Consider the following 14,196-nt stretch of genomic DNA (forward strand, 5'->3'; position numbering starts at 1 on the left):
CCGATCAACTAATCGGGTTCCGACTGGGGACGAGTTTTGACTAGATTCCATCTGAGCTGCGCCCTCGGCTGACTTTAACCGATATTGTTCGGTCTATTTCCATACTATTTCAGTTTTGCAGGGTTTATCGTGGAAGATGTCGATTTAGCAACAGTTGAGTGGAGTTTACCCTGCATTATTCAGAGCTGAGAAGGGAAATCGACGACACGATTTTAGATATAAGCTTACGGATTCTGCCCGATTCGATCAAGGAAATTCTGCTTGCAAAGATGAAATTCAGGTAAGTAAAGCCTAAAATACATCTGACACACAAAATAACTTTACATGGTACTTTTAAGCTTACTTTTTAGGCGGATTAGATTAAACCTGCAACCTATAATTTTCATCTTACCAGAGAATAATATAGCTCCAAAAAAATTTCCTGTTCTAAAATCGATCGCCTCCTTTTAACTTATAGCTAACCTATTCGTATCTTTAATACTGAATGTGAGAGTAGACTAGGAACATTGCAGTTATGAAGACTTAATTAATTTTCACCTTGGTCGTGATAACGTTTATATAAGAACCTGTAATGGCTAGACGTTTGAGGTGATCATGAATTATGCTGTTCTTCAGCCAGCATATAATTAATTTTCCGGTTCTATAATTTGCATATTTCAGTTCGACGTCATTCTTGCCAACTGTGAGCTGTCCCTCTGATTTCTGCGCAGAAGGTTGGCAGGATCTGATAAATTAATGAAGATCGATTATTGGAAATCAATTAATCACTGAGTTAAGGAATTTTTTAATGATATTGATTGGTAAATAAATATAAAATATGCCAATTAATGAAAAATCAATTATAGTCAAACTTGTAAAATATCCATAATTATTCAGTTATTATTAAGGACGGTACCTACTAATACTGAAGTATTTTTGTGCAGTTTATGACTATGCGGGAAAAACAGATCTTAACAGGGCCTCTTGGAATCCAAAAAGAAAATTGGGGGTAACCATGTATTTTCCAGAGATAATTAAGCAATAATATCTCTAAAAAGCGCCAAAATTCAAACCAATGTATGGGATTTTTTCCTAAATTGAAGCTTAATTATCTCTGAAAAATGCATAGTTACCCCCAATTTTCTTTTGAGATACCAAAAGCATTTGCTAAGTTCTGATTTCTCCGTATAGCTTTAAACCGCGCAAACATTTCCCTGTATTAGTAGGCACCATCCATAGGAAACCCGAGTATCTTGAGATGCGCAGAACGTATGCACAGTAACAATAGTAGGCACCGTCCTTAATTGTTATTGATTTTCATAGATTGATTGATTGCTATGATATTGGGTATCATCAGACCAGCGATGGACCATTTTTTTAAAGTTATATTTCCACTATATGAGATGAGTTTGCTATAATCGTATCATATTCAACAAGTGTGAGTGGAGTAATTGTTTTGTCAAAAACAACCAAGAAATATTGCTAGATCTTGTTGATTTCACTTTGGGAATGGTATTTAAATGGCTCAAATACCTGTACCATGGCCGCTAATATATAAAGCCAATCAAAACTCTAGAATTTCATTATCCACTGATCACTTTTTTAATAATTATAATAATGGCTGCTTAAAAAATAGCTGATGTCCTATTGCTGCTCAAATCAAGAAGTCACCTGCAAGAATTGAAGAAAGTTTGACTCAACCGTTATTTTCATTTCCTAATTACAGGAATGCAAGCTTGTTGACTTGATTAGGATCATGTAGATGAGTGGCTAAACTATGGCTACACCTCTATCACCTGCAGACATGGCTCTGCGTGCCACTGTTGAAAAAGCTTATTTTCAGCGGTTGGCACGGCTTCTGTTGTGTGGAGGAACAACTCTTTTGAGAGAGGTGTTTGACTTTAAACTTCCGTCATCTAACCTTCAAATAAAGTTGAGTGATGCTACCATTCAAGGTCGACTACAGAAGCTGAGACATAAAAAAATCCTCACTGAACCGGAATGGAATCTCCTTTACCCGTCCCCAGGGGTGTATGGAGAGTCAACTGATTTTGACATCACTTTATTTTTCAAATTGTTTAGAAATTTAGGTATCCTTGCGTGTCCTGCTACTGGCTGGGATAATTTGCCGAATTGCACGGATCATTCTCTTGAAGCAGACATAGTGCGTATCAAATTTTACCGCAATCAAGTTCATGGCCACACCATTAACATGGAAATTTCTGATTCTGAATTTGTTAATCTTTGGAGTGAGATCAGTGGGTCACTATTGAGGATAGCAGACAGTATCAGCAATGCAAAAAAAGACGAATGGAAAAAGTCCATCAACAAATTTCTGTATGACCCTCTAACACCAGATGCAAATCTTTACTTGGAAGAACTTCGCTCATGGTACAAGAAAGACGTGGAAACTAAAGATGAGGTTGAGAAGCTGAGGTATGAACTAAAAGAAAATATGAAAATCATGGAAGAGAAAATGAACATTAAGCTGGAGGAAATACGTCGTGACATGTTGCAGCAACTGCAGAATCCCAGATATGAACCAACAAATAACTTGAGGCAGCCAATGATAAACATTGAAATTACCCCTGAGAGCATTCAATCCTCCAACATTCCCCCAGGCCACTTGATCAATAGCCCCCAACTTGACCAGCATTCCGAGAGAGAATGTGTGATCAGCATACAAGCAGAAGGAGCTATGGACCAGCCAACTGGGGAATGGCAAGCAGAGCAGCAAAGACCTCCAACAAATCTGGACTTTTGGTATGTTTTGTATTCATTTAAGGAACCAATAATTCTATTGGTGAGATATCTGAGAGTTAAGCTGGGTGTGGGCGTGGTAGACAACAGAATAGGAAGTCTGATAATAACAGTTTCATGCAACTCATTGCAAATCCTTGAAGGACTGTGGAAAGATTACCAAAGTGGCCACCTCAGCAAAGTTGTTCAAGAAACATTGGTAACAGCAGAAGTTTTAAAAGAGCTTGGTCTTAGTGAGGTGAAACTCAAAACCACCATTTCCGTGAAGGAGTACGAGGCATGCAGATCAGAGCTCCTCACCGCAGAGAGATTAGGTGAGACTAATTCACTAATTTAAACCCTAATCTGGGAGGGGGATGAGGGTGTCCTACTAACATGTAATTTCAGACCTCAAAAAAGGGGCATTTATTAAATGGCAACTGGCTTAGGAAAGAGCATGGGGATCACTATAAACTAGCAACCAAACATTGGATTTACTAGGTAGGAGGAGCTGACATTTAAAGAGCTTTTACAATGCACTCCAAAAACTTGTTAAATTTGGTCTAACGCTTGCTTTAAATAGTACAGTTAGTTATTTAAAATCAGGACAGAAAATGTCTAAGATTTTAACTGTTTGTTAATTTATTCATTAAAGATGCATGTACTGCATACTGATTTGTTTTTTCCCCCTTGGGGAGGAGGGTGCACTTATTTAATATTTCTAGCCTCAGGGGGGGGGGGCACTAGTTTGAGCATTTACGGTAGTTATGAAAGAGTGTCCAGGTGAGCTGTAGAGGATAGTGCCCTGAAGAAAAACAAAAATCAGCAGAATTTCACTTAAATCCTTTTATCAAAGTCAGTACTTCTGATGTTACTTGATGGTGTGATTTCATGCAGTAGGCCTCAAATCACAATAATTTGACTTGAGTTTTTGAATTTAATTGTTATAAATTTTCACATTTGATTTTATGTATTAATGCTGAAATTCTTGCACCAAAATTAAGGAGTTACTAAAATTATTGTCACCCATTATGTTAGCAACACAACAGACCCTTCTTGCCACAAAATTTCCTTGAAAATGCCACATAATTTCTCTTGTCTTCTGCACTCTATCAGAAGCCTTGCCTTTAGGAAACCTAGAACTCCAGCATATTTATTTTTTTATTTGTTTTGAACAGATCAGAGACTGGGAGATGCTCCGGCTCTGCAGAGGCATGAACCGGTGGGCAAAAACAAAATTGTGCAGTTCCAGAAAATATCCAATTACTCCCCCATGGAAGGCTTTTTTTTTTTTTTGCACTCCCCCCCTCCCCCCAGGAAATTCCAGTTAAGCTTCATACTTTGCTTCTAAAATTATGGCTTTTAAGCCCCCCCCCCCCTCTCCCTATAGCAATTTCTGATGACCTTCCATGGGGTAGGTATGGATTTTTTCATTGAAAATGTTAATAATTTTTTAATTATTGTTTAAGTGGTTTGTAATTTTGTTTGATGAATCAGTCACTTAGATGCCGATTGCAGCATTTCAACTGCTATACTGCTTTTATAGTCTTCGTCAAGCGATGGTGTCGACTGAAAACTTATCCTGGAATTAATATATTATGACAAAATGTAGAGAGGATATTAGACAGGAACAAAGATAATGATTATTTTTTGGGGGGGTTTAGACAGTATTTTACGAATGAGTGCAGTGAGTGAGTGAAATATTGTTTTTAACATGAGAAAATAAAATTGATATCTTAAAGCCACTGTGTAATATTTTACCTTAATTTACTTTATAGACAAATCTATCACTTGCCATTTTTTTTTTTTTTACTGACTGTTTGCGTAAACAAACATAAAAAGCAGGAATTATTAAATGGCATCATGATAATATCCTCACAAGTGAGGATATGGAAAATACACCACCCAGGCCCCAGTTGTTCAAAGGGCAGAATATAACTTTATCCAGTGGATAAGTCACTATTCAGCAGTACAAAAATTATGTATACCAAACAACGCTTCTGGCAAGTTTTTCACACAATCCCATACTTAAATTATATATATGCTTCTACTCTATACACAAATTATTGAGCTATAGGGAAATTCTTGCACACATTTATTTGCCGCATAGCGACCTATCCAGAGGATAAAATTATCCACTCTTTGAACGATCGGGGCCAGGTCCAGACATAGTTTTGTATGAATTTTGAGTAGTGTATTTTCCAGTAAAACACTTGTTTCTTATTTTTTATATACTAGTTGTAAATTGTTTTAAGTGACCTTTAATTAATATTTTAATATTAATAAATTCATTAAATTTTATACAGTAACATTTGTTTTTACTTCCTTTGAATCACCATTAACCATTCTATTATTAAACTTGTTTATTTTTTTCTTGTTTTCTGACCAGATGATTGAAAAGCTCCTTCGAGACTTTGCTGCAGTTCATTTTGAAGAAGATGGCAACTATTTCCCAGTTTCGCATAGTAGAGCCCAAGAGATAAGGCCCCTCACGCTGATGGCAAAGAAAGAGAGGTCATTTTGGGAGCGACCTTTGAAACAATATAAGTATGTCACACTCTCAAGAATGGAAAAATATGCAGAACGGGGCAAGGAGCAAGAGCTTCTGGATGCATTGAATTTGCACGTTAAAAAAGAGGATTGTGATTTAACACCAGAGGAAGACAATGAATCTGAGGATGAAGAAGAAGAGGAATTGTTGACCAGGTTAGTTATTAATTTCCTTGTGGTCAATTTGGCATCCAGGCCACATGAAGGCAAGCTAGGTTGTAAAGCGTGCCGCACAAAAAAGTACTGCTCAGTAGCATTTGAATGGTCATACTTTAGGATTTCATCCACGGACTCAAAAGGTAGAACCACCTTGTACAGCATAATAAACAGCACCACAGGAAAGTACTGCTCAGTAGCTTTCATTTGAATGGTCATACTTTAGAACTCCATCTACAGACTCAAAAGTTAGAACCACCTTGTACAGCATAATGAACAGCACCACAGGAACGAACTGCTCAGAAGCTTTCATTTGAATGGTCACACTTTAGGATTTCATCCACAGACTCAACAGATAGATCCACCTCAGAGAGTAGTCATTTTGACTAAATGTCAAGTGAAATGAAGCATATTTTTTTTGCCTAAATTTAGTTCTGAACGCACAACCATCAGAATAAAAGGTCATGATGAGCTAGGATTCTTGGATCTTGGCAGAGTAGATCAAGAATACATACCAGGACCAAACCTACGTGAGATATTGGCCAATACAGAACTTGACAGGAGCAAAATAATAGCTTTTAAAGGTCAACAACTGCGTCTGATTACTTCGGTTATCAACAGCGAACGGTTCGAGCACAAAGGACTGAGATTCACTGAGGTATTTAACAATGTAATACATAGATAGTATTTCCCTTTCCTTTACACATTTGTACAACGTCAGTCACAGTAATTTTTTAATTTTTAAGTGGGCTGGGTAAGTAACATTAATTGCTGGGAAGAAAAAACATGGAAAACGTCGAGTCCAAGAATAGAAATCATCGCAGGCCCAAGTTTTGGTTTATGCAAGATTTAATTTAATGAAGAAGATACAATATTTCAACTCTATTCCAGAGTCATAACCATGTCGTGTCACAACTCAAGGATGTTAGGCTTGCAGTATTTATACCTAAGATAATTAGCATATGTTACATAATGAATAATAATAATAATAATAATAATAATAATAATAATAATAATAATAATAATAATAATAATAATAATAATCTTCATCATCATCATCATTCTTAAGTGCAAATTCAACTGAAGTTTTCAAATGCGCTTTACGAATGGTATTAATTAAACAAAATATATAGTGTTAAAAAGTAAACTGTAAAGGCATAAAAATTAGATCATAAACATCATGCTAACTAATTCTGTTAAAAATTATAAATCGTATAAAAGTTATTATAAAGGACTAATCGAGATATGCTCTTTTAAAAAGGAGAGTCTTCAGTTTCTGTTTGAAAATGTCAATACTGTGTTCCTTCCTGAGTTCCAGAGGTAGTCCATTCCACAATCGAGGAGCCGCAGTAGCGAAGGCTCGGTCTCCGAGGGTGGGCAACGTTTTAACTGCCAGTGGTTTGAGCATATAGTTATCATTAGATCTCAAACCATAACTGGAATTCGGCTTCAATGTAATATAAAGAACAGCAGAATAAAAGAATAAAAGAATAAAAGAACAGCACCTTGATTGGAGACATTGAATTGGTAAAAACGCCAAGTTTGAGGTTACATTCTTGGCATGTACATGTACGTGTAAAATAACAGATATAATCCTGTTAAGTCAAAGAATTTTACAAGCGCTTGTATAATTCATCAACCATTCAAGCAGTTACAGCTGTATCAAGCATTCATAAGGCTGAAGCAGATAACTTTCTCGTTCAAAATATGAATTGTCGTTTAGTGTGGAAACACAGCCAATACCGGCCATTTTTAAATTCAATTTAATGTTTTATTTTGAAGGTCGAGGCCATTCCAAATCCTTATGCTCTGTTGAAGGGAAAATCGAAGAAGAGGTTGATCCCACCAAAAATAGCTACAAGGAACACGCGAGGGCCATTCCTGTTCAAGTGTTGTCGTGTGGCTTACAACGAGGAAGCCAATCGTTTGGAGCTTGTTAAAATGGAGGGTGGAAGGAAAGATGGCGGTCATAGAGAAGAAGGACATGGAATGAGTGAAGAAGAAGAAGAGTATGAAAATACTGTGTTGGGTTTGGACGAGAGGGAGAGTGGATTGGCAGGTACGGTAATGTGTAAATCCTTTTAGATGTTTGGTTTACAATATTGTAAAGCCGTTTGCATCACAGAAATTGAAAATAATGTCCCCGCCCATCAAAAGTTGAGTCGGCTCTGAGTGTTTTGTCTTTTATTTCGTTCAGTCAGTCGTTGCTTCGTTCGTTCACCCACTCACTCAATCAATCACCCTCTCGTCTGTCCGTCCCTCCCTTCCTTCCTTCCTTCCTTCCTTCCTTCCTTCCTTCCTTCCTTCCTTCCTTCCTTCCTTCCTTCCTTCCTTCCTCCCTCCCTCCCTCCCTTCCTTCCTTCTTTCCTTCCTTCCTTCCTTCCTTCCTTCCTTCCTTCCTTCCTTCCTTCCTTCCTTCCTTCCTTCCTTCCTTCCTTCCTTCCTTCCTTCCTTCCTTTCTTTCTTCCTTAATGCATATCATAAAAGTGAAGAAACCTTTACTGGTGTGGTGGATTTTGCTTAACAATTGTACTCATCTAATTTAACAACTGTCTGACTTTCCTCCTTCCCCTTTCCTTATAACAAATTAGTAAAACTGTGGCTTGTGGAAATTTTGTTTTGGCTAGTAAAATCACACCTGTTACTAGCCACTGGGCAAGTGAGCTAAAAAGTTAGTCTCGAGCTCTGAAAATCCAGTATTCTTGTTGTAAATAAATATTCCCATTTCCTTTTTGCTAGATTCCTTCACTGAAGAGGACAGCAAGAAGCTCGAGAAAATTAAGGAATCAGTTTTGGTGCCAACTAAAAACAGAGAAGAGCGTAAAGCGCGAGTCAACAAGTATCTACAGTGGGTAAGAGAAAACATTTAATTTCCTTATATTATGATGATACACGCTCTTGTTTATAAACATTGTGATATGTTCGACAGTAAATCCACACCTTTCAAAAGTTCTATGTTCACTGGATCCTCGTAACCTGCAGGGTCCTGCAGCTGCATTGTTTTTAGGGTTGGGAGCATTGCTCTGTTGTTCGTTCTTTTGTCCTCTCGACCAATCTTGTAAGACGTTGTAAATGGCGCAGGTCGCCCCATATTCGAAGAAAATTTCGCTATGATTTGTTAAATCAAGCTCACGATGTCACCAAATGAAGACGCTCTATGTTAGATACATGTACCTTCCTCCATATTAGCTCTTAGGTATTTGTGGCCCCAAAGAGTATGGTTTTTGAGCCATTTTAGACTAAGCGGACTCAAGCGGTTGACGAACTCGCGACGCAAGCTTCTGCTGACAAGTTCCAACTAAATGAAACCAAGTGCAAGGAACTGCGTATAACATTCAGTCACTCTAGAAAGAACTTTGATCCAATTAAGGTTAATGGTCAGGACTTAGAGTGTGTAGAGCAAGCAAAGATCTTAGGTTTACAGATATCTTGCGATCTTACGTGGAATAATCACGTATCCGAAGTTGTAAAGAAAGTAAACAAGCGCCTGTATTTTTTGCGTCAGCTTAAGCGTGCACAAGTCAAGTCGGAGGTACTTTTGCTCTTCTATTTGACTTGTATTAGGCCTGTCACTGAATACGCATGCCCTGTTTATCATCATAGCCTCCCGCAATACCTTTCAGTAGATCTTGAGAGATGTCAAAGGCGAGCTTTGCGTATTATCTATCCAGATTGTTCGTACAATGAGGCGCTTCTTTTGACTGGTCTAGTTCCCTTACACAACCGCCGCGAGTTCTTATGTGATAAGCTTTTTAATTCCATCCTGTCTAATCCCTCGCCCAAGCTGTATAGCTTACTGCCTCCCAAGAATGAGTGCGCAGTCAATTTAAGGAGTCAGCACTCTTTTACTACACGGCGCCTCCACACCATTCGTACTCGAAATAGTTTTATCTATCACTATGTCCATAAAGCAATGATGTAATATTGTTTTCTCTTAATTATATATTTTTGTCCTTTTATATTAGTTCTTCTTTGCCATGTTTTTTATTGTAGTATATATTTTATTGTAAATCAAACGTAATTCAGCCTGTGGCTGCAAGGTTCTTGATAATAAACTATCTATCTATCCTCAATCCTAAAAATGGGTATAGATTTTTATCGATTTTGGCGAGAAAGTTTGAAAATGGTTATAATGGCTTTTAAAGAAAAGGTTGTCAATTCTACAGGCCAGGCGTGCGTTTCTCAAATTCCCCCAAAACTATTTTGTGTGCACAAAATCCATTACGAAAGATTCAAATTTTGGTCACCGGAAAATTGGTTTGAAATAGGGCCAGGGTTTGGACAAACGAGCCACCAAAAATGCCGAGGGGTAAACCCCGTTCCCCCACCGCCCACACACTCCAGCTCTAACTGTAAATTCTCTCGAAAGCCCTCACGTGTAAGGTAGTCAGCGGGCTTTAATTTCACCGAATGTGACAGACATTTTTCACTCTTGTTTTACAGTTTGAAGAAGCGTTGACCAAAAAACAGAAGGTGTTGTTTCCTTTTGGGGGTCTTACTAGAGCTGACCGTGCATTCCTTCAAAGTATTTATATATCTGCTCCGCCTTATCAGTCTACAGTGGATCTGTCGTCTTTAACGGACGAAAAGATTCAGGGATATGCCATCGTCTTAAAGATTATCGCCGGTAAGAGGTCCTTTATGCTTTGCTTAAAATGCTTAGTAGAAGAAAGATCCTCGCAGTTATTTATGCAACCCAAGCTGGCTTGAATGTCATTCAGGGATTCAAACCCATGACCTCTGCGATGCCGGTGCAGTGCTCTGCCAACTGAGCTATCAAGCCAACTGGGAGCTGGTCATATTGTGAGTTAAAATGGGCAGGATTAGTTTTGTTATGGCAAGAAAAAGGTGCCTGATAACCGCATAGCTTTTGTGCGGGAGAGCCAACGTACCTCTCCAGTTTTGAATGTGGAAATTCAAAATTCATTGCCCTAGGTGAACAGGTTATCATTTTGCTTCAAGAGTAATATAGACTCGCAATCAACGGTTCTCTCGAAATTCACAGAGTGAGACATGGATGCGCAAACTCGCGTTGACCACGGTGAAATGGTGAGCATGCGCAATGCCTTCATCCTCAACCACCAGCCGCAAGAATTTCCCGCTCAAAAATTCAAAGAAACCAATTACAGGCCCGCGTCGCGAAAAAGTTTGGAGTGCCGGTGTGACAGAAAAATGCAAAAGTTAAGAAAAATGCGTTGAAGATGAGGTTTTTACTTCGTGAGCTTAAAGCTTATAAGTTCGTTGTGAGTCTGTGAGTTTGCTACTGCAAATCACCTTTAATACGATTCATTAAAAAAGTTTGAATGATTCTTAGAGCAAGGTATGTGGAGACTGCTGGACGCTTGTCATTGAGTGATTGACAGTAATGGTTCTAATGAGACGCATGCCCAGACAGAGGCTTTGTACCGCTGTCAAAAAAAACGTGCGAGGCGCGAAGTGCCAAAAGCACGGATCTCTCCCCAGTCTCGTCCCTTGCTCCAGGCTTTCCCGTTTTGAAGACCGCACCGGTTCGTGCGGCTAACAGCGCAAAACTACGAACTGTCTTGCAGTCTTATTGTCGAAACATAAAGTGGAAAGATGTGCTCCCCAGAATTAATTCATATCGCATGCTTTCTTTCTCTCAACAGAATTGACGGATACACAGTGGGATGAAATCGAGAAGGCCTGGGCCGAGTCAGGACTGTAATCGTTCAGTTTGAACCAGTGTTGTCGCGGTGAAATATGACCACTCTTTTACAACAGTTTGTATTAAAAAAAAAAAAAAAAAGCTCAAGGTTAATGTAGTTAATCGGATAACTTTGAAGTTAAACCTCGTATTTAACAATTATTCCACGAGCGCGTGTTGGATATGAGATGATAGATAGCCAACGAGGTGCGTAGTGCCGAGTTGGCTATAATCGTCCCTTATCCAACAAGGGCAAATGGAATAATTGTTTTATTAAAAACAATCAAGAAATGTTGCTAGATCAAAATGTTGCCAGAAAACTGGCAAGCTTATAGCAGCATTCTCACGGCTAATTCTGAGAAATAATTTGTTCTAGTTCAGTGGACAGAGAAAATAAGTAGTCTACGGACTTGTTTCCTTTTGGTAATGACAAATCAATATTATACTCTTTTATCATCCTAGAAGGCCGTCGTGAGATATAGAGGGAACATTAGTTTATGCCAATTTTATGCGGCAGTTTCATTTCAGTAGGCTGCATAACTACGGAGAGAAATCAAGAAAACGGTTGAATCATGTGACAATCAGATAATAGAGACCTTAAGATCGAGGTTTGGCCATCTTACCGCAAACGCCAAACCGCGGTTTGTGGTTAGCGGTTTCACGTTAGCCGTCTGCCCATATTTGGGACTTAAGATCCACCGTTGATAGCACTGGTGAATTATGAGAAATTAATACAAAAAAAAAAGATGAGATGTGAATTTTGATGTGTTTGTTGGATTTTATTGATTAATGAGAGCAGAACACTAAATCACTGACCCTCTTGAAATCAGACAAGACTACAAAGATCTGTTGGACGTTATGCAGCTGGATGATAGCAGTTGTGAAGGCTCGTCTTTGAGCGATGAAGATCTCGATTTCATATTTCTATTATGCATTCACATATCGTCAGAAATCTGCTTTTATTTTACTTTGTTTATCGTAGTTTAACCACAACGTAATCCGGCTGGCAAAACAGTTACAGCAACAAATAGCCGGGTGCCATGTTTGTTTTCAATTCATTCGTTCGTTCACTTCTATTTTAGCTGAGAAATCGTCTTCAAAATTACGTTTCTATGAAAAAGAACTCGATAAATAATAAGCGAAATAGTTCTAAAAAGTAGTGTTTCCTCTCAAACGTGGGATTGTGATGTTTTAGGGTGCAAAAAAACTTGCGGTAAATTACTTACCTCTAGAGCGTGGTCTTGACGTACAAACGTGAACCTCAAACCGCAAACCTGACGGCAAGGCACTGGTCACATGACTTCTTGACGTTCGCAGTTCGCGGGAAATGCCGAAAAACCTCTATCTTAAGGTCTCTAATGTAGGGGTGCTGACACTGGAAGCCTTATTCAGGTTCACACACACACACACACAGTACCATAAATAGCAGAGTAAGTGAGGACGTCGTGTATGTTAAACTATAATATATCATTCACTGGAAAACAGTCTAAATTTTTTGTGGTGTCTCAGGGGCGAACCATTGCGAATATTTACCTTTCAACTCATCCCTTATGCCCAAGGTATCGCTTTCTTTTAAATCGCAGTGCGCGTGGAGTTGTGGTGCTGTTCTAGAGAGAGGTCGTTGCTTTGGACCGCCATTTTGGATTAGTTGGAATGAATCAAGGGGGTGGGGGAGGGGGGCAAGGTCAGGGACCTACCCTCTCGGCATCATTTTTCTACTATCTTTGAGGCTGTTATCCAAGATGGCAGCAAAATTTTTTGCAGAGAAAACACTTGGCGTTCGCTCTCCCCTTGCACAGCAGGGGCTAATGTAACAAAGTGTTCACACTTGTACCCTTGATATTGCACGCTCGTGCGCATGCGCAAAATGAGTCCAAGAAACACTGTTAGAAGTCTTTAATGATAATTGTTGAACTCGTTTTTAATTCATCATTGAGTTTCTTTCTGAGCGCTGTCCAACCAACGGCCCTGTTTATAAACTACAAGTGCTTAAATATTAACCACATTTTTCAAACTGATGCCTATTCTTTATGGTGTCAGTATTTCAATCTCAAGGTAACGAAGGTTTTGACTAAAGCTGATGTTTTTTTAAGTTTTTCTTGATAGAGATTTTTATATATATTTCTTTAACGAGCTACTATTGCAAAATAAACGAGGAATCGTTCAAAACATTCAGTTTTTCTGGTTTATGCTTTCGTCTTATTTTATTTTTTGTTATGATATTCCAAGGTATTTGTTGAATCCCGAAGTCTATTGTTTTCTTTCGCTTTCCCTCATGTTTAAGAAAATCGGGCCCTTTTATTTTGGATACTTGTTAAATACCGTAAATTTCCCAGTGCAGGCTCTGCGCTCATAATCGTTCAAAAGGTTATCTTATGAATGAATATAATGCTTTAAGTTGTTTGGATCTACAGTAGTGTCAAAAACAGTCTAACAGTCAATCGGCTTAGTATTGCGTACTATAACTAATCGTAGCATTCCTGAAATTTCACCTTCCAGTTAGCGGATACAGACCTGCAGGTAAGTGGGGTACATGTTCACGAACGCTCGACTTGCTTCGCTTCGTAAAACGACATACTCGGGACCCGGGTCCGTAAAATTTGAGCTTTAGGTTGATGCAGGCCAAAAGCTTAAGCTTAATTCAGTAGACCCTTCTCCAAAAATGGCTGCCGAAAATTCAAGTAAGTTAGAATTAAAAACGTATACCAGCACTAGAAAGAGCCCTTTTACTTTGGTAACCCTGCAAAATTTCAGCATATCAAGTGTAATATCAGCTGAGAAAATGTGAGTTGAAAAATGAAAAATTTACAGAGGTTTGTATGACCGGGGGTATGACGTATACCCCCAGTCATACAAACGTCTGTAAATTTGTCAAATTTCATCTTACATTTTCCAAGCTGATATAACACCTAATATGCTGAAACTTTGCAAGTTAGGTGCTCTTTCCAGCGTTGGTATCATTTTTTCATTCAGTTCAATTTTAACTCAATCAAATCTGCTGCCGTCATTTTGGAGAAGGGTCTATTCCATTTCGAAGGGAGGGATATGAAAGCCCATCCCTTCTTTTTAACCAGGAGCCGTAGGACTCACGAGCAAGGAGCATTGGT

At 38.6% G+C, this 14,196-nt stretch overlaps 1 protein-coding gene across 2 annotated transcripts; it reads left to right on the forward strand.

Annotated features, from left to right (window-relative positions):
• The first annotated feature begins 36 nt into the window (after positions 1-36).
• Positions 37-13,260, forward strand: LOC146475765 (uncharacterized). 2 transcript variants are annotated; one of them, XM_085115483.1, is made up of 9 exons: positions 37-284; positions 1,706-3,053; positions 3,897-3,940; positions 5,108-5,424; positions 5,857-6,082; positions 7,207-7,483; positions 8,164-8,276; positions 9,868-10,051; positions 11,052-13,260. In XM_085115483.1, exons 2-9 carry the CDS (start codon positions 1,757-1,759, stop codon positions 11,108-11,110), a joined length of 2,517 nt encoding a protein of 838 aa, XP_084971609.1. In that variant the 5' UTR covers positions 37-284; positions 1,706-1,756; the 3' UTR covers positions 11,111-13,260. The 2 variants fall into 2 exon arrangements, with proteins under 2 accessions (XP_084971609.1, XP_084971608.1); XM_085115482.1 differs by having other exon boundaries at positions 61-280.
• The last annotated feature ends 936 nt before the right edge of the window (positions 13,261-14,196 follow it).

Source organism: Pavona decussata, unplaced genomic scaffold (assembly GCF_977016875.1).
Source record: "Pavona decussata unplaced genomic scaffold, jaPavDecu1.1 SCAFFOLD_83, whole genome shotgun sequence".
Lineage (NCBI taxonomy): Eukaryota > Metazoa > Cnidaria > Anthozoa > Scleractinia > Agariciidae > Pavona > Pavona decussata.